The following is a 21,743-nucleotide window of genomic DNA, read 5'->3' on the forward strand; positions in this document are numbered from 1 at the left end:
ATGCTCTTTTTGAATAGTGTTACAATAATTATATGTTTATAGATGCATCCAAGTTTACTGCTAAGCATTACTTCCACAAACCTGCTCCAACTTGCCCACAGAATAGTGCTAAGGTGTTCTAGTTCAAGTTTTTAGAGATGCTAGGACTTACTTCGACCCTGAAAGCAAAAATTTGGCAATGTTAACGCTTGTAATACAATATCACACCATAAATCAACTGTTAACGTTAATTGCCCGTAAATTGCAGTTTGGAGCAATCTAAGGATTTCTGTAGAACCCCGGAGTTTATGATTTAAGTTGTATTCAAAATTCATTAGTGACGAGGTGAAGTACTCTGATCAATAGCTTCCAAGATAGGTTTACAGTCCCTGGAGGACCACTCTGTACCCATTATTTGTTTGGAACTTTCAACAGATTCAGAAATAACAGTTTCATCAAAGTTTATTCCTACTGTTGACGATTCTTGAGGAAAAGAATTGGGTGCAGACTCTGAATAGGGTTAGACTACTTAACAAGTTTCAGGAAATGACCTCTAGCTTTTGAGTTAAGACCAAGAGTGGGAAATAACGCTGGGAATGTGTTAGCCTTCATTAACTTATAGGCTAAATGGCATCACCTCTATTCCTCCTGTATACAAGTGTTGGGAGTTTAAGTTTTGCTGTCTTGCAAGGTAGGAAAGTTCCGACTCACTGGATATCACTTTGGTGTCACATCTCTGCACATCTTCCGACACTTTAATGTCTTTAAAAAAAAGGGGCGGCTAGAGCCATTCCAACTTCAAGTTTTGGATGCACAAGTCCCTTATACAGAAGACTTTACAGGAACAATTAGAAAGATTATGCTTCTTTCTCTCTTACTCTATCAGTCCCATCAGCTGCATCAGCAACTAGCATCAGCAGCAGACTTCTTACCATGAGGGTTGAATTTTCATTCATTAACAACAGTGACCCCAAGGTTTTGCTCGGTATTTACAGAGAAGAGTGGGTGGCCTGAGAAAAAATAAGAGTGACGAGTGTTCATTTTTCCAAAGTGGCACTTTGCAACATTAAATTTAAGAAGCTAAGGCTCAACGCATTGATGAAGCAGGAATTTAATTCATTTGTTTCATATCCTCTTAGCAAATATGAGCGTGTACTTGTTAAAAATCTAATCAAAAGTAGCTAAACTTGTTCCTTATACGAAGCACCTTCCATTTGATCAAAGATTGCAATGGATTAAATTTTCTATCTTCAGTTATGATGTGAGGATGCAGATTTAATTATTCATTTATATTATAAATGTTATTTACATTAATTTATCAATAGTTTGTGGATTATCCAGCCACAAGTCGTCATCTATATAAGTTGTTCTTTACAAAACCTAAAAGGTATCAGTTCTGTTTCATTTTTTCCAGGATATTGCAGTGACATTGGTGGAGAATCTTGGGTGGGGGGAATGTGACAAAGGTGCCAATAATTGACCAAATTGACAAATTTATTTAAAAAAAGTGAAAAACGGAAAAAAAAGGAATGAGGCCAACAGTAAAAATCTTTTGTGGGGGGCAGGGTCTCCCCAGCCACAAGGGCATTGAATACTTGACTAATTTCTGGGATGGATTTGTTTGTTTTTTTCAGCTTGGTATAGAGCTTTAAAATAATCCCTTTTTCGTACATGTTTTTATCATGGTGCTTATAAAAATCATTTATTATTCGTTTTTGGAAGGAAACGTTTGTTTTATTTCAGTTAATTTAGTTTTATTTTAGGGTTTCAGAAGATGTTATTTTTGTTTCACTTCTTTCATTATAGCTCCTCTAGTTATTAGTTATGAGAATTCATTAGTAGTGTTGCACAACTATATCATAGTAGGATTGTATGTGCAACTATGGTATATTGTTGTATATAGATACTATACTATGGTATAACTATTGTGTATAGATATATGCAACTAGGCATAGTGTCTTCTGAAATTTTGTCCAATGAATTAACAAAAATTGGCAGTATAGGGTAAAAAACAGGATAAAACCTAACAGTTTGTTGATCTACCTCTGTTGTGATATGATTATGAAGATAAATCCTATTGTCAGAGCAATTAATTCTTTGTCCTAGCCTTGGCAGCTCTGGAGCTACTGTGCTCGTACTCAGGCCAAATGCCTTGAACAAAGTTATAGAAATGCATGAAAAAAAAATTGAATAATACTTTGCCTAGAAAAAAAAACTGGCACAAATTAATAATTAATGTTAAAAAAAATGCGACAGATAAAACACTGAAGATGCTTTTACTTATTACTTGTATAGTTGTTAATCTAAACCACATTAGTCATCATCGAAATATTATATGAACTGAATTAAAACATAGAGACGTTTTTAGCACAGCATTTCCTTGTACTATGACTCATAAAAATGCAACAGATAATACACTTTGAAGATGCTTTTACTTATTACTTGTATGGTTGTTGATCAAGAGCACATTAGTCATCATTAGTCTTCATTAAAATATTATCTGAAATAAATTAAAACATTGTGCTATGACTCATCACTAATATAATACAAGACATGATGTAATTTTCTATCTTCTTCTGACTTAGCATACTCAACTGTACAATGGAAGTACAAAAAAAAATGCAACGAGCGCAGTCAAAGTGTGATAAAATCCTTGATTATGTTTGTCTTTTATTACTTTATGATTCTTTGTGCTTATGATCTGTAAAGTTGTCAAATTACCAACTATTTTAAATTTCAAATAGAAGTCCAAACAAGGCTGTATCAAGGGGGATAGGAGGTTTGAATCCACCCCCTCCCCCTGATATGTTTCTTCAATTTGTAAAAACTTAACAAAAATGAGTGTAAACTAATTTTTGATTCATTTTTAAAAGTATTTTTACCCCCTCCACCCTCCCCCCAAAAAGAAAACCTGGATACGTTCGTGAGCCCAAATTTCTCTTTTTCATCAAGGCAAATGCAAATACTGTAAAAATGTTCTTTCCCCTTAAATTGCATATCCATCTAGATTAGGTGGTGTTAAACCTCAAGCAAAAAACCTTGTTGGTGGTGTTTCAGGAATGAACTATCTCTGATTTGTAATTTTTGGGGTCAATAGATGTTTGGCACAAAAAATAGTTGGTTTTAACTATTTTCTATACATCTCCAGTAATATTTTTCCTCTGTTGTAAAATTTTGACTAATGAGAAAATGAAACTCAGTTTCACATATAAGCAATATTCACTTGTAACCCAAATTTAGCCTCCCACTTAATGAATTTTCGTTGTTTTGTCAATTATCTTCATCATCAATCAAATAGACCCTTGAAATTATCCTGGTATTTTCGTATTTTCAACGTGTCATAATTTCCAGGCTAGTAATTGCCTTGTAATTTTTTTTTAAACAACAACTGCAGTCATGTAAGAGGTAACCCTATGTGAAAAATAGTACTTGAAAACGTTCATTTAATCTATCCCTGTCAATATCTCTGAGAGCATGGCATAACTTGGATTATATATTTAACATTTTTAATGTTAGAATTTTGTGAGTGATAGCCTAGAAAAGGACAGAATTATTTTTCTTTGAAAAAAATGCCTCATGCCTGAATTGAAGTAACTCATTGAAGCAGTATCAGGAAAAGGTACTTATATTTTATACTGCATATGTTAATTATATTTTTTTAAGTGGAACCTGTTTTTCTGAATTTTCCTAATGAAATATCACAAAAAATGATGAAGATATAATACTGTAGAAACAAATTTTGGCTGTATAATTGCACATTAGGGGTGCAAAAATGTATTAAGTACAATTATTCTGCTTATAATGAAGTAAGAATTATTTTCTAGCTTCGAACTGTCCTAATATTTTACTGAGGATTTTACAAGGGAATGTTAAGGGATTTATCATGATATTTGCCCAAGTCTTAATATCATTAGTGGATCATTAAATCAGTTATAAAATTTAAAGGATGTCTAATTGGGTAATTAGATCCTATGTAACTGGAAGATAAACAGGAAAGGAATGTTCAAATTAAAGGCCATTGTACGCCATCAAGGGTTGTCACAAGTATTCAGGTGAGTATCCAGGAATTTATTTCAAGAGGGTACGAAATTAAAAAAAATAGGTGAGTAATTCAACAAATATAAAAAAAACGTAGTAAACTGAAAAAAAAATCTTGAAACATGTGCCTGAACGGAAACGCTGACAAATTAGACAGTTGCATTTTATTTGCATGCTTTTGATCACAATAAGTCATGATAGAATAGTTTCATATTTATTTCCGAATATTTCCAAATTTTATACTTTTTATACATTTATCCATCAAGGGAAGGGGGCGGATGGTTGATATGTCCCCTCATCCAATAAACGCCCATGGAAGTTGTTCATGTCATTGAAAGAAAATATATGATAACCTATTAGTAAGAAACAGACAGTTTGTTAAATTCAAAATAATCAGTTTGTATTGCAAAAAATTTCTTTTGAATTTTTTTATTTTTCGTTTGTGCAAAAGTTTTTCTTATGCGTGCCTATATCGTAGCCAAGGGTGTATCCAATATTTTTATTCGGGAGGGGGTGCAATTTTTTAACGCTTCAAAATTTGTTTATATGCATTTTTGTTACGTTTTTATGAGTCAGACCAATTTTTTTGGGGGGGGGGTCAAACCCAGAAACCCCCCTGGATATAGCCTTGATCGTAGCCGCAGTTTCAGGTTATTTGCATGCTTTTGATCACAATAAGTTAACAGAAAAATTCAATGCCAGGTTTTTACAAAAACTCGAGCAACTGTTGATAAAGTACCATTCATCCTAACTTGGCACCAGCTTGTGGTGCCAAGAATTGGCACGGTGCCAAATGAAGAATTGTGCTGTTTTTTTTTTTTGTTTGAAGTGAAGTTATTGTTTAATTTGAATCTGACATAATAAAAATATAACATTTAAGGGGATTTAAGACGCTTTTTTGGTAATCCCAACAAAAATTACTTGCTAGCAATTGCATTTCCATTAGTTATGTTTTCAATATAACACCTTAAATTAGGTGTCCTTTAATTAGGATTTATCCCCATTTGGATGTTTATTTGTTCCTTAAGCTAAAAAAATGTTAATTACATTGTAATTTACCTGCTGAAATTACTCCTGTAGCTCCTTCAAAACTTTCTAACTGAAAAGTTATGTATAATTTAATTTTACATTTAAGTTTTCAATTAATATACATTAACAAAAACCAAGTGATTCGAGGATAACCTCTTTTCTTTCTTTCTTTTATCCCCTTTTTGTAAAACTAAATTTGATCAAGGAATAGACGAGGTCGTTTTTAAAGTTTGCTACCATAAGATGGCTAGTTGTTAAGATATTATTTTTCTTTTGGGGGGATGGGGGGTTGAACTTAAGTGTACTTGCAATAAGCTTCATTGTCAATTAATCCCTATTTATGATTGTAAAAAATACAGCTAATTAAGGAAAGCTAGTGCCATCTTTTGGGTATGTGTGCTAAGTTTGATATCAAATGAATTCAATCTGCTTGGCACCAAAACATGTGTTTACCAGTTTATTCAAAATTTCCAGTGGTAAATTTGTCTTTCGTTACATTTTCCCTCAATATTCTTTTCCTTGAATATTAGCGTTTTTGAGGAAAACGCAAAATTAAAGTTAAAAAATTATGTCCAGCCCTGCAATCATCCCAAAGACATCGTGGTTTCTTCTAGTCAAACGAGGTGAAACAACCTGTCCATGGATCTGGTAAGCATAGAGATGTGAACTTTTGCAAAAGGAGTCAAGATTTCAACCGAGAATCAAACATGAGTCATATGTCATCACAAAATAAAGATTTGCTTAGTTGTAAAAGATGAAATGTAAAAAAAATCTCAATTATAAATATTTTGGTTAATTTAGAAACACGAACTCAAAGGGGATGATTTCCTTCTGGTTTTGGTCCAAATCCATATCCAGGTTTTCTTTTCGGGGGTGGGGGGATTTACAATAAAACTTAAAAACAAAACAAAAATTTGTTTATATTCATTCGTGCTACGTTTTTTAAGTCGGACAAACATTTCGGAGAGGGAATTCAAACCCCTTCCCCCCCTGTATACAGCCTTGAAAAGACCACTCAGCTGCTGAAAAAAATTTTAAACTTGTGGATATTTTTTTTTTACCCTATCCCCTAAAAAAAACACAAATCTTTCTTTGTCTCAGGTTTTTGATTTTAAACATAAAGGATGGTGGAGCACCAAAAATACTAACTCTTTAATACACAAAAATACATAACTCTTTGGTAATTCATCTAGGTCAGTGATTGGACAACTTACCCAACAAAGAACCAAATGTGAGCAAAACGACAATGAAAAAAATATTCTGGGATACTTCCTCTGACTATTAATGTAAAAAATGTAAACTAACAATGGACAAAAATTCCTCTGACTAACAATGTAAAACTTTGGATTGGGATGGGGGACTATCTTTTACTGCTGTGCTAACCTAAGGTGGCCATGTAGTGGGAGGTCAAAAGCTTTAGTAAAAAGGTCGATAGTAGTCAATTTCACAGAGAGCATAAGTATATAAATAAGAAACGTGCTTTTTATATATTTTTATCTGAGCGTCAGCTTTTTTTAGTACTTATTTTAATTGGGCCTTGAACTAGAAATAGTTAAAGGGGATGCAGGAATGAGGAAGTAAACATTTCACAACAAATCGGAACATTTTGACAGAAGCAAAATAAGAAAATGTCTTTGTAGTTGTACAATTTTGCTAAAGGTTATGCAATTCTGCTAAACGCTGTTTTGCAACAATTCTGTTGCTATAAGTTCTACAGAAGTGACAAGATACTTTAATAGTTGGATTCGTTAGTCTCAGATCATCTATTTTAGGGGCATTACTAGCCAAAATGTTTTTTTTTTGGGGGGGGGGGTGATTAATCTTACCGATTGGCTGATCATTTAAACCATCTGTTTTCACCACTCATTAACATAATATCCATTTCTAATGCTAAACTTGTGATCGCAATTCACATAAACTGGGGATGGAATAGCAGTTCTTATACCATGAGAAGAATATGAACAATGACGTGGTGACATAGTGAAGAATGGAGCAATATGTTAGGAGAAAGAAAGAGCAAAGCTATCTATGAAGAAATTCTACATGATAAGCTGTACTATGTTCCACGTTCTTCATTTAAACGAATGAAAAATGGTGGCAAGATCCGTAAAATCATGACGTACGTTGGTAAAAACCATTGCATTAATCGACCAAGATTGAGATTTCGGTAGACTTAATGCCGTTATGTTCATGTTGATTATTTAACCGAATATAGAATAGTGGCACCATCTCTAAAATTACTGCACTAGTTGGTATGACTGCTAGATTTACCGACTAAGATTGAAACTATGGTACACATCGGATCAGTATTTTCATGCTCTTTATTTAACCAAACGAAGAAATCTGCCACCGTCCGTAAATTCATAACAAAAGTCGGTAAAACTGCTACATTTACCAACCTAGATTGAGATTTCCTTAGATGTCACATCCGTATTTTCATGTTCTTTAACCGAATGGAAAACTGGCACCAGCCGTAAAATCACTGCACGAGTCGGTAAAACCGCTGGATTAACCGACCGAGATAGATATTTCAGTTTATGTCTTGTCGGTATCTTCGTGCATTTTATTTAACCAAATGAAAAATCGTGACACCACCCGTAAAATCACAGTGGGAGTCGGTTTTACTGTTGCGTTTACCGACCAAGTTCGAGATTTCTGAAGATGACATGTTAGTATTTTCCTGGTTTTTGTTAAACAAGAAAAAACAATTGGCTGAGTCTTAAAATTCTGGCGCTTCGTGCCACGATTTTACCATCTCATTTTTTACCGAATGGCTGAAAACATCGAAGGGGTGGGTGTCCCACCTCCCCTCCCCCACACGTGACGGCCCTGATCCATTTACAAAACCAAATAATGATTTTTTTAGTGAACAATCCAAACTTGCTTTAAAATAAAAAATTGTTTTAACATGTTTTCAACATTATTCAGTAATAAAAGATTGCAACGCAAACTCCAGAAATCTAATTTGGTAAATGACTAAAACTAAATGTCTGTAGTTGATTGATAGCAAGATTGTCGTTTTATGTTGAAACATATGCGCCAAAGGATGGCAGAAAAATGACATACAACGCTTGCAAAGTGAACGTAAACCTTAAAGGAAAATAAGTTTATTTGTACTATAACACTGTCTCAATAAATTAAGAAACAACGGTAGCTTAGCCAACAAGACAATTAAGTTCAAACCGAGTAACTTTTCTTTTTGTGTCTAGTGGTCTTTAGCTTGGTAGCATAAAGCAAAGGAAATTTGAAACTTCTTTTTGATGTTGAAACTTCTTTCCTATATGGAGATATTAGAGCAGAAAGGAAAAGTTCTTAAGCTTTGTGAAATTTCTTGTACCAAGAAGAAAATCGTCCTCCTTCCCGACTCATAAATAGTATAAATAGAAAAAGGACTAGACTTGTGTAGAAAATGGACTTGTATAAGTAAAATCCCGAGATTGACGTTTTGCACTCCTTCCAGATTTCCAGGAAGTATTTCTTGAAAAGCAGATCATGACTTCTTGAACTCAGCAAGCAAACCTTTTTTCTAGTAAACATATGGACGACGTGAATGTTAGACCTCTTGTTCCACAGGGTGATAAGTTATGTTCTGATAGTCAGAAAGCCCAACTAGGAACTGCTTTTAGTGCTCGCTAAGTTCAATTGGCATCTCATAACCCTTTGGGTAGTTGTCTTTATGGAAAAAAAAACTAAAGTAAGATTTGTAGTTAGTGGTGGTGTCTTAGTTTTTCCGTTGTTGGTGTCAGGGCCCAGTCCATCTTCTTTGTGGGAAGGGTGTTCCTAAATGCTCGTCATCTAAAAATATACCTGAAGAGGTTTTCAGGTCTCAGTCAAAGCTGATAGGAAGTAAGAGTAAGTGTCCTAGATATGCCTCTTGGATATACAGACACAGTTTAGCCTATTGAGGATGGGTGGAGGAGAGTGAAGGGAGTCCGTAACGTCTTGTCGTAAGAAAATTTAACAGAAAATGTTGTTGGATCTCAGACAAAGCGGAAAGGAACTAAAAAGTAGTCCATCAATCATGTATTTTGGCAATTCAGATGCATTCGGTCTTCTAGGGATGCGGGGGGGGGAGATAGATTAACGTCATTGGACATCTACCATGAGAGGCGATTGGATCTCAATTAAGCGTCTGTCAGAATCAAGAACTAGTAACGTTAGTTATACGTTATGGGGATGCTGATCTGACCTTTGTGGGAAGGAAAAGGGAAGAGGTCCATAAGCTTTTTTCATCAGGGTATCTGGCTGAGTTAGTTATCGAATGTCAACTAAACTTCGTCGAAAGTAAGAGCTAGAATCTTAGTTGAGTCTTTCGAAAAACCGTGTCGAGTCGGGCTCTCTCTCTTAGGGGAGGGATTTCTGAATTCTTGTGATCACGAAATCTACCTGAGCGGGTTATCAAATCCCAACCGAACATGAGAAGACATGGCCTAGTTGTGGCTTATTTAAGCCTGCACTCGACCTACCTTTTGGGGGGATGGAGGTCCCTTCTTTATTGTCTCCAGCAGAAGGGGTTGTTCGCAACGCAGCTTAGTCAAGAAGAACAGGTGATGTCATAAAGGAACCAGTGAAACATAATTTACTTTCAATTGAGTGGTTGATATTGTGTTCTAACATTGCTGCTATAACATCGGAAACTTATCTGAAATGAGAAGTATGGAATATGCTATCTCAGAAGCTACAATTCATCTCTGCAATAAACCTTTCCAAAAACTATTGTTTGTGATTGAAACTGACAGTAACTACGAAGATAAACAAATAGTGAAATAACTTTAAATCGGTGGGGATTACATAAACAACTTTTCTAAAAAAGAATATAAGTTTGATAAGCTTATGCGAAAAGGGTGGTTTTACGAAAAATAATTTTATTCCGTTCTTTATTCGTCTTATTTCATTTCATTTACTGGTACTGTTATTGTTGATTTTGTGCTCTAGGGCTGCTGCCCTTTCTTCAGAAAGGCTAGCTGAAATGAACATTTAAGGAAAAGACTGTCGCGAAAAAGCAAAGGCATGTAAAGATTAGTCAAGTTATGTGCTAAGAACTAACTTTACAGCATAACTATTGACGTAAATCACAAAATTCGGAATTTTGAGACCTAAACCCATGACCTAACAAAGGATATTCTGGTGATGATGACAACTGGCTATTGCTCAAATTTTTCAATTCCCAATTAATTATTATTTTAGTATTACCGGTTGTCTTGAAAATCTCCATTTCATGAAGTTCTCCTTTTCTGCTCTGAAACGGGGAAACCCAGTATAAACTTTTGCAATAATTTTAAATCGGTTTCATATCTTTGAATTTTCAGTTGACTGGCAATCCGGCCCTCTTTGAAGCAAAATCGTAGTTTTGTTTGACAAAGTGGCGAAAAAATTATATTTTGCTCTGACGTAATCTTTTTCCTACTTAAAAAGGTCACTAGAATATTAGTTTACTTGAATGAGCTTTCTCTCTAACGTCTAGGACTATTGGCTGAACGGATAACCTCTGGAAAAGAAATAAATACTTTTGACGACCTTAAAAGTGTATTGAAGCATTGAGACTGCAGCTATTTCCTTCTGATCTAATAAACAACTTGCTTTAAATACATTCATCTTATTCAACGCAATAGCGTTGACCCACTAATATCTCCCGCATTTTTTTCTGATCATAAAAAATGGATGGTTGTAGGTTCTGCGAGATGGGGTTCATTTGATCACAAATTGAAAACTATGTGCCCTTAAATGGACCAAAACCTATCAAAAGGTTATCCCTTCGGCATCACGTATGCTCAACTTGGCATTGGATAGTAGCCATTTTAATCAGAAAAGCCTTAAAATGTGACTCTGGTGGTGAGTTTATAAGTAAAGTCAAAAAGGTACGAAACTGCGATTAGGTAATCCAGGTTGCAGCGGTTGCTAGCAACCTAGTAAGAGACGATTAGGTCCCATACTGAGAAATACAATAGCCATAACTCCTAAAAATAGAGTCAGATCGAAACACAGAGTATACTATAATAATTGTCCTGTCTGAAACCCCTATTTAGGAAACATGCAGTTCCTTGGCTTGAAAAATAAGATAAGTGGCTTGCTATACGATATTCTGCATCGACGGCATATTTTTTTCCCTCTGCAGCTAGAGGAGCACTGGAACATCATAGAGAGTTGTTTAATAGCTCATTTTAAAGGAAATTGATGTATTTAAAAACCTTTTGTAATTAACAGAGTTAATTTTCAAAATAGATTAATTTTTTTACGGTATAATGCCTAATCAATAGTCTAAGTTAGGGGTCATTCAGGGAATGGTCCTAATGATTAAATATTTATCATTTTGACCAATATTTAAAATAAATGATTAAAAATTGCAATATGAATGTTGTAAATAAATAACCACTAATTAAATGTTGCATAGATGACGTTTGCTTTTCACCAATTGTTGTATTTAAGGATTTCTGGGCTTGCGGATTAAAAGGTTGAGGCTAATATAGAAGTCCGCAGTCGAAGCACATTAGTTTTTGTAAAGCTGTCAATTCGGTGATCTTACTTTATTTAATTGGTAAGCATGTCAAAATAGATCTTACAGTAGCCCCTTGCGCCGTAGCATAGCTCCTGAGAATCACTGGCTTACCTCAAGTTTACTTCGCTACAATAACACAAAAAATGGCCGTATTGCGTTATATTGTATCAGCTTTTTTTTACAAACCGTCTTGGCGAATGGCGGTTCAACAGATGCGTGTCAAGTAGTTCGTGGTAACGAACTGTAACCAGAGTGACATGACCCAGTAGTAACCGAAACTCAAAAAAGTAATTTAGATTACGATTAATTCATAAAAAGAATTGGTTTTCATTTGCTGATTCCTAAAGTGTAAAATTCGTTAAGTTCATTATTACCTATCACTAGCTACGAGCTTGAGCAAATTATCCTGCTTTTTTTTTGAAAAACGAGGAAACCACCCACAGAAGTCAAGTGATCTTAATGAAAATTCCGCCCACAGATTCAACATATTAGAGAACATTATGTAAAGGTTTCAAGCTCCTACCTACAAAAATATGGAATTTTGTGTTTTTTTATTCTTGGTAGATAGCATTTTCGTAGAGCATAGTTGAAAGGTGCAATAACTATGCCTCTTGGGATGACATGATTCTCATAGCCCCTGGGGCATGGTTGTAAATTATGCAAACGGCCCATTGTTTACGTGTAGTTTTTATTACTGGGACATATACAGAAATTTGTGGGGGAGAACTTTCTCCTCTGAATGGGTGGATTTTTTCTTGTGGATGGAATTGTCTGAAGGAAATTTCGCGCGGGGTGAGCTTTGAAGGTTGGCGGGATTTCTCGGCATGGCCTTAAAACTGGTCAGAAATTAAATTTGAGAATACAACTTTTTTCAGCTGTAAACAAGGAGCAACATTAAAACTTAAAGCGAACTGAAATTATTCCGTACAGGAGGGGGGCTGCCCCCTCTCAATCCTTTGCTCGTTATGGTAAAGTTTTTTAGTGCTATAAAGAAAAGCTTCATATTCTAATTCAAGAATCTTGATAAAAAGTCAAACTTTAGCGTAAAGAGCAAGGTGTTGATAATTTCTCCTAAAGTGGAAAATGCTGATATAACCTTATTTTTTCTACTGATATATGAAATTAAAATCAAAATTTACCAAAGAATTCGTAAGGTATTTGGAGCACGTTTAGAGTTTAAGGCCTGCTAGCCGACAAGACCTTCACCCCCATTTGAGGCTAAGCCTGTGGGATTTCGTGATCATCTTATTTATCATAGGACCCGCTTTCCCAAGGATGACAGCTGTATGAGAATCAAGCATCCACGTCTACCTGTGCTTCCGTGTAGATTCGCTCGACGAAAGTATGTTTTGCTCCCGTCCCCCTCTTACCTGTATCTCGTTGAATTTGATGAAAAGCTCTAGTTCAACTTCAGAACTGAGCAAAACCGGATGGAGGAGTTCGCTCTTTTGTTGAGCAAATGTTTGTTTTCATGAAGATGGAAGGAGAATATGAACTCAACTTCCATCCTCGTGAAAATGCAGACAACGGCTTTACGTAACTGTCTTATTAAATTGGGTTTTCTGTTTTCTATTCACGGTAAACAATGCTATTAACATTAAACAAAAGTTTTTGTTTGCTTAAATAAAGTATAAGTTGCTTGAGCGAGACTCCGAAGTAAAGTGGATCCAATGACAAAAGAAACTGTTGAAGCTTAATGAAACAGAGAAGACATTGCGAAGGCAAGAATGTAAAATATCCCGACAATACCAGGCCAGGACAGCACTTCAGTTTTGGAGGAGTATCTACGACTCACCCAAACTTTTGGCATAATCTATCTTGTCTTATCTGCATCCAAACCCTTCTTTTTGTCTCTATTTCCTTCCTTCTATAGCTCTTCAGCATCGGAGGGATAACTGCAACTCGTCCCACCTTTTGGCATAATCTATCTTTCCTTATCTGTATTCAAACCTTTCTGTCTGTTCTATGTTTCCTTATTTCTTTTCATTTAGCTGAACTTTGCCCTTTTCCAGTCTGCGGTTTACCGATAGACTGAACTGACCAAGGCTATTAACGCTTGGATACTTATATAACTAAGGTGGTTGTGTTGGGATCAACTTTAATGTGTGTCATTTTAAATTTAATGAGCTGATTACTTAAAATAAGCCAAAGAATTCCCAAGACAAATATTAGGCTGTAGTTCCTAATAGCTTTCTATCTCCTTGTCTTAAATTGTCTGCTTTACTGAAAACACACGGCACTGCATTTAAAATTTTGAGTTATCAGGCCTTAAAAAGGAAAGCAAAAACAAGACATCTCACATAAACAACAAATTTATGAATAACAAAAGCGGCGCCGGCAAAAAAAATACAATGTGCAAGACTAGTAACGCTGGTGCTGCATGCTCGAAATTGTGCTGCTGCTGCTGTATGCAGGTTATTGTGTCCTGGAAGCGAGATCCTTCATTTCATTGAATGTTTTGTTAATTTTATTGGCTGAATCCGTCTGCATTTCGAAACTACTGTTACCATATCAACTTGGTTCTTGAGGCAAAAGTCAATGTTTGAAATATTGAGACCTGCCTCAGCCATGCAACATCGACGTTCTCAAGATTCTAAACTGAGTACTTACACTTTAAAAGCTTTGAGTTAACGGGAGAAAAGGCTTCACCCAGACGCTGGATGGACTTTTGTCGCCTCCAGTCAATTTAGTAATAGGTACTTCCACTATGATGAATAAGGATTTTTGAGGAAATCTATGTACTAGGAAATTTAGTATAACTACAATATACATCATTGTGTGAAACTGTCTTTGCTATGCTGGGGTATGAACGATTAGTATTCTACTATTGATACCTTCCCAACCTAAACAAGACTTATCAGCTTCCTTATCCATTATGAATCCTTCACCATGGCTGGATTTTCAGTGTAATGGTTGCTCTTGTATATTTGACATCATGTTGGGGAGATTCAGTTTCAATGATGTTACTGCAAGACAAAGAGCTGCATTGATCACAAACCGAAAGTGTTTTATGATCAATGCAGCTGCATTGATACTAATTAATTGGAACTAATTTGTAACTAAGCAAGCCCAAATTTGCTTTTCACAAAGTGAAAAGCAAATTTCAAAGGGCAAGATTGTAAATATTGTCAGTATTCAAAAATGCTGTTGTAAAGAGAAGTAACGAAGTGGAAAGCAAATTTCAAAAGGCAAGATTGTAAATATTGTCAGTATTCAAAATAGACTTCCTAATTGTATTTTTTTTTTAGCCTCGAATAGATCCAGCCGAACTTATCAGCTGTTTGGCAATTCTTTTAAATCGAAATGGTGGAATAAACAGCACGCGAGAAGTTGTTAGAATAGCTCGGCTAATGGCCAGATACTCCAAGAAACTCGTTTCCAAGTGTATATACGTCTCAGTTTTAAAATCAACAGAACCTGAGCTGCAAGATGAGTAAGTGTATTTGTTTATAATATCCAGATTAAATAGTAAAGTACAATCCCAACCAAATTGTTACTATGCTGTCTTGGTGGCAGGTTGTGTTTTATCGTTTTAGTCTGACTTGTTTTGTCGAGAAGCGAAATTCGGGTTGATTTTTGCAAGTTTCTTTATTCATGTTTGAAATTGAGCCAAATTAAAAGGATCAGTATTTAGAAGTAGTCCATCTTCTTTCTTTAAGCTTTATTTTGCTGCTCAAATTGGGTTTATTGAGGCCGTGATTTAGAAATAGAAAAATAAGTTCGATGGTCTACCTGACAGTATGACTAAGCGACAGGGCAAATCTTTTGCTTTTCTTTGGGTCAATTTGTTTGTTTACTTTGTAAATTTTCTTCTTTTTTGAAGAATTTTTATGTGTCTTCTATGGCCCTGAAATTCGAAATTCTAGTTTGTCTTCGATATACAAAGTTTGACTATAAGTTTAGTCATTTCTCTAGTATAGATGTATAGATAATTTATTAGTGACTGAGCCGGAAACCCGGTATTTCACATCTACAACTGCAAAAACCGTAAAATGACGCTAAAAAGAGAGAAATAAAGATAACAAAAACTAGAAAGCAAAATAAAAAACGACTACGATCTAAATAATATGCATATCACTCATGATATGCATATCATGAATCAATTTCAGTGATTCACAAGAAATTGAATCACTAGAGACCGAGTATGTTTCCAAACACTAAGCAAAAACAAATCGGAAGGAAAGAAGATTAATAAATCATTTAAACAATTTATCAAAAGCGAGCGAGGAAAAGAATGATTAGTACATTCATAGAGGAAGTGATAGCCGTTTTCAACATTTACACACGAGCAGAGTGAACTAACACTTTTTCCGATTCTCCGTAGGAAATAATTTAGGTGGCTATGTCTAGTTGTAAATTTGGTTAAGTAAGGAGACGGGCTAAAATTTTTAATAGACACAAGATCATCCTTATTACGAAAAACTTCCATCATCCAGCTACTGACAGGAATCTCAAACCTATTATGCCAATTATGATATATTGCATTGGTCAAAACGGTGCGGGGACAGTAAGAGAGGGAGTAGTATACTTTTGTATTATAATATCTGTGTCCAAAAATTGAGCAGCTAGTTCATCAGTAAAGGTACTAGGATCAGCAGAATGGCAACATAATGGAAATACAGGGTGGAGGGTGGGAAATTTGGCCAGGCATTAAGACGATTTTTATTAGAATAACGAAGCATGGATATTTCAATAGCCCGATAATCAATTGGGAGTAGAACAGAAATGGCGGCTGTGATCTCACTTGAAGCAGTTCTAAAAGATTTGGAAGTCAAAATCAAGGCAGGCCTTTGAGCTGAAAGCAAGGCTTTCCTTATAAGCGTTTTCCTGATTGCACTAATCCATATAGGGGCAGCATGTAGAATATTAGGGCAGCGTACAGCAATCTTAGGGCAGACGGTTTTAGACTAAAAGTTGATCTGGCAATACTAAGAAGACGGCTGAAATATTGTTTAGTTGAATTCACTCTGTAAGTAATATGAGTAGACCATAGTAATTTTCTATCTAAAATAAACCCAAAGTACTTGACATTATCCTTAATTTTAATCATATTACCACCGAAGCACTAAATGATATCAAATTATCGAAACATTTGTTTCGAACAAGATATCGAAACAATTGTTATCGAACAAGATATCGAACCAATATCGAACAAATTTGTTATCAAACATTTGTTATCGAACAAGATGTCGAAACATTTGTGTTTCGATTTTATTTATGCCAAAGGTGTGTTACCTATTTGAAGCCCATTCAGTGAATCTTTCGAAGACATTTGTTGCTAGTCTTTCCATACTTGCAACCTTGAGCCCGTTATAACAACGATTACATCGTCTGCGTAAGCTTGAACTTTGTAATTAATGTCAATATTTAACTCGAGTAATTCATTTATGTCTATAGACCAAGGAATGGAGACAATATGCCACCTTGGGGACATGAATTCTCTAATTTGACCGAAGTTACATTTTCATAGCAGACAAATCTGTCACTAAAGTAACTATGAATTAGTTTTAGAATACCAGCAGGATGATTTTGGTCAATCATTTTTTTATGGCACTTGGTATCTACCAAGTGACATATAGCGATCGCAAATTCTGTCGGTCGGTCTGTCTCTGTCTGTCTGTCCCGGTTTTGCTACTTTAGGCATTTCCAGGTAAGCTAGGACGATGAAATTTGGCAGGCTATCAGAAACCAAATCAGTTTAAATTAGAAATTGTTGTTTACCCTATTCGACCATCTAGGGGGGGGGGAGTGGGGGCGGTTAAATCGAAAAAATTAGAAAAAAAGGAGGTATTTTCAACTTACGAACGGGTGATTGGATCTTAATGAAGTTTGATGTTTGGAAGGATATCGTGTCTCAGAGCGCTTATTTTAAATCCCGACCAGATCTGGTGACATTGGGGGGAGTTGGGGGGACCTAAAATCTTGGAAAACGCTTAGAGTGGAGGGATCGGGGTGAAACATGGTGGAAAAATAAACACCTAGATACCTAAGTCCTAGATACTAAAGTCCTAGATACGTGATTGACATAACTGGAACGGATCCGCTCTCTTTTTAGGGGAGTTGGGGGGGGGGGGGGGGTAATTCTGAAAAATAAGAAAAAATGAGGTATTTTTAACTTACGAAGGAGAGATCGGATCTCAATGAAATTAAATTTAAAAAAAAGCTAGTTTCTTTAACTGAAAGTAAGGAGCGACATTAAAACTTACCCTCCTGCGACATTAGCCCTCTTGCGACATTCTAGGACCGGGATGAAACTTGGTGGGGAAAATATGTACAAGTCCTAGATACGTTATTAACATAACCAGAACGGTTCCGCTCTCTTTGGGGGTGTTGGGGGGGGGGAGTAATTCGAAATAATAAAAAAACTAGTTTCTTTAACTGAAAGTAAGGAGCGACATTAAAACTTAAAACGAGCAGAAATTACTCCGTATATGAAATGGGTTGTCCCATCCGCAATCTCTCGCTCTTTACGCTAAAGTTTTTAATCGTTTAAAAAGTAGAATTGTGGCAAAGAGTCAAACTTTAGCATAAAGAGTGAGGGATTGCGGAGGGGATAACCCATTTCATATACGGAGTAATTTCTGTTCGTTTTAAGTTTTAATGTCGCTCCTCACTTTCAATTCAAAAAAACTAGTTTTTTTTTTATTTAATTTCTGAACGTTTTTTGAATTAATGCATGTTTGATTTTGGCTCTCCGCACATAAATTATTAAAATGAAATTTGCATATTAATTCTTTTTTTTGGCTAAATGGCTTTCTCTTAGTTTTGATCAGACGATTTTGAGAAATAAGGGGTGAGGAAGGAGGCCTAGTTGCCCTCCATTTTTTCAGTTACTTAAAAAGGCAATTAGAACTTTTAATTTTTAACAAACGTTTTTATTAGTAAAAAATATGCGTAATTTTAGAATTAACTTACGTAACAAACTTTTATATTCTTATATGTTTGTTATGTATATGAGGGGGTTTGTCCCCTCGTTAATACCTGGCTCTTTACACTAAATCTTGAGTTTTGTCCCAATTCTTTAAGAATGACCCCTAACTCAGAAAGGCCGTAGAATAAATAGTTGAAATTACTAAAAATACTTTAGCATAAAGAGCAAGGTATTTATCTCCTCCTAAATACCTCGCTCTTTATGCTAAAGTATTTTTAGAACCCATCATATGCGTAATAATCTCTGTTCGTTTTAAGTTTTAATGCTACTCCTTACTTTCAATTGAAAAAACTTTTTCATGTTTATTTTTTCTTTTTTTTTATAGTAATGCTAGAAAATCCTCCACCCTTTTCATTGAATTTCTCTTCCCCTATGACATATTCCTCCAAGGAAAGATCCTCCCACATAGCCCTCTCCTCTCAACCCCACCCCCCAAACCAAAAACATCCCCCTGAAAACGTCTGTACACTTCCCTATAACCATTACGGTATGTAAAAACTGGACAAAGTTTGTAACTTGCAACCCCTCCCTCAGGGCCTGTGGGGGAGTAAGTCATCCCCAAAGACATAGTTATTATGGTTTTTGACTATGCGTAACCAAATGTCTATCTCAAAATTTCGATCCGTTGACTTTGGGGAAAAAATGAGCGTGGGAGGGGGCCTAGGTGCCCTCCAATTTTTTTAGTTACTTAAAAAAGGCACTAGAACTTTTCATTTCCGTTAGAATGAGCCTTCTTGTGACATTCTAGGACCGGGATGAAACTTGGTAATTAAAAATAAGTACAAGTCCTAGATACGTGATTAACATAACCAGAACGGATCCGCTCTCTTTGGAGGTGTTGGGGGGGGGGAGTAATTCGAAATATTAGAAAAAATGAGATATTTATAACTTACGAACGGGTGATCAGATCTTAATGAAATTTGATATTTAGAAGGATATTGTGCTTTAGAACTCTCATTTTAAATTCCGACCAGATCCGGTGTCATTGGGGGGAGTTGGAGGGGGAAACCGGAAATCTTGGAAAACGCTTAGTTTAGAGATCGGGATGAAACTTGATGGGAAGAATAAGCACAAGTTATAGATACGTCATTGATATAATTGGAACGGATCCGTTCTCTTTGGGGGAGCTCGGGGGGGGGGGGGAGTAATCCGAAATATTAGAAAAAATGAGATATTTATAACTTACGAACGGGTGATCAGATCTTGATGAAATTTGATGTTTTGAAGGATCTTGTGCTTTAAAACTCTCATTTTAAATCTCGACCAGATATGGTGATGTTGGGGGGAGTTGGAGGGGGAAACCGGAAATCTTGTAAAAAGGCTTAGAGTGGAGAGATCGGGATGAAACTTGATGGGAAAAATAAGCACAAGCTATAGATACGTGATTAACATAATTGGAACGGATCCGTTCTCTTTGGGGGAGCTGGGGGTTGATAATTTGAAAAAATTAGAAAAATTGAGGTATTTTTAACTTAAGATTGGGTGACCGGATCATAGTGAAATTTTATGTGTAGAAGGAACTCATGTCTCAGAGCTTTTATTACAAATCCTGACCAGATTTGTTGACATTGGGGGGAGTTGGAGGGGAAAACCGGAAATCTTTGAAAACGCCAATAAATGTCGTAGATACGTGACTGACGTAACCGGACTGGATCTGCTCTCTTTGGGGGAGCTAGGGGGGTAGGATTCAGTTCTTTGGCGAGTTTGGTGCTTCTGGTCATGCTAGGACGATGAAAATTGGTAGGCGTATCAGGGAGCTGCACAAATTGATTTGATAAAGTCGTTTTCCCGATTCGACTGTCTGGGGGGGGGGCTCAAGGAAGAGGAAAAATTAGAAAAATTAAAGTACTTTTAACTTACGAGTGGGTGATGGGATCTTAATGAATTTTTATATTTAGAAGGACCTGGTGACTCAGAGTTCTTATTTTAAATTCCGACCGTTATTAAGCCTCTGACTTTTCTGTTAAAGCAATTTATTGATTCTTAGAATTTTGCGAGAGCTTATACCATTTGAGATCTTGCCTCTTCCGACCTCGTTACAAGTGCCATATGAGCTCTTAGCTCTTGTTTTTAAAATACCCGTAAGGCTTTTAAATGTAGATAAGTATACTAGAGAATAATAATTAATACTAGACTGAATCAGAGCAAAATAGATGCTTCATAAAGCAGACTAAAGCAAGTACTCCTTTAGCCTTTGCATTATACCAACATACCTTGAAATCTCTAAGCGTAGTTTTTGAATGTGTGTTTTAAAAGATAAGCTTTCATCAATCACAATGCTAAGATACTTTATCGTATCCACCCAAGATATTGATAATATATATTTTGAAGAAATAACTCGGGTAACGCGAGGACAAACATTTGACTTTCTACCGTAAATTATGAAATTAGTTTTCGATTATTGTTTTTTATGGCACTTGGTATTAACCAAGTGACATATAGCAATCGCCAATTCTGTCGGTCTGTCTGTCTGTCGGTCCCGGTTTTGCTACTTTAGGCACTTCCAGGTAAGCTAGGACGATGAAATTTGGCAGGCGTATCAGGGACGGGACCAGCTTAAATTAGAAATAGTCATTTTCCCAATTTGACCATCTGGGGGGGAGTGGGGGCCGGTTAATTCGGAAAAATAGAAAAAAACGAAGTATTTGTAACTTATGAATGGGTGATGGGATCTTAATGAAATTTGATGTTTGGAATGATATTGTGTCTCATAGCTCTTATTTTAAATCCCGACCGGATCTGATGACATTGGGGGGAGTTGGAGGGGGGAATCTAAAATCTTGGAAAACACTTAGAGTGGAGGGATCGGGATGAAACTTGATGGGAATAATAAGCACAAGTCCTAGATACATGATTGACATAACCGGAACGGATCTGCTCTGTTTTGGGGAGTTGGGGGGGGGGCTAGGGTTAATTCTGAAAAATTAGAAAAAATTAGGTATTTTTAACTTACGAACGGGTTATCGGATCTCAATGAAATTTGAAATTTAGAAGGATATCGTGTCTCAAAGCTCTTATTTTAAATCCTGACTGGATCTGGTGACGTTGGGGGAAGTTTGGGGTGGGGGAACCTAAAATCATGGAAAACGCTTAGATTGGAGGGATCAGGATGAAACTTGGTGGGAAAAATGAGCAGAAGTTTTACATACGTGATTTACATAATTGGAACGGATCCGATCTATTAGGGGGGGGGGGTTAATTCTGAAAAATAAGAAAAATGACGTATTTTTAACTTACGAAGGAGTTATCGGATCTTCATGAAACTTCATA

At 35.9% G+C, this 21,743-nt stretch overlaps 1 protein-coding gene across 2 annotated transcripts in view; it reads left to right on the top strand.

Annotated features, from left to right (window-relative positions):
- The window catches only part of LOC136037296 (calponin homology domain-containing protein DDB_G0272472-like), a 198,847-nt gene that overhangs the window by 103,110 nt on the left and 73,994 nt on the right, over positions 1 to 21,743 (top strand). For both annotated transcript variants that reach the window (XM_065719939.1, XM_065719940.1), the window contains exon 2: positions 14,791 to 14,975. In XM_065719939.1, coding sequence (XP_065576011.1) covers positions 14,791 to 14,975 — 185 coding nt within the window. The remainder of the gene's footprint in view (positions 1 to 14,790; positions 14,976 to 21,743) is intronic.

The sequence above is a fragment of the Artemia franciscana genome, chromosome 16 (genome assembly GCF_032884065.1).
Source record: "Artemia franciscana chromosome 16, ASM3288406v1, whole genome shotgun sequence".
NCBI lineage: Eukaryota > Metazoa > Arthropoda > Branchiopoda > Anostraca > Artemiidae > Artemia > Artemia franciscana.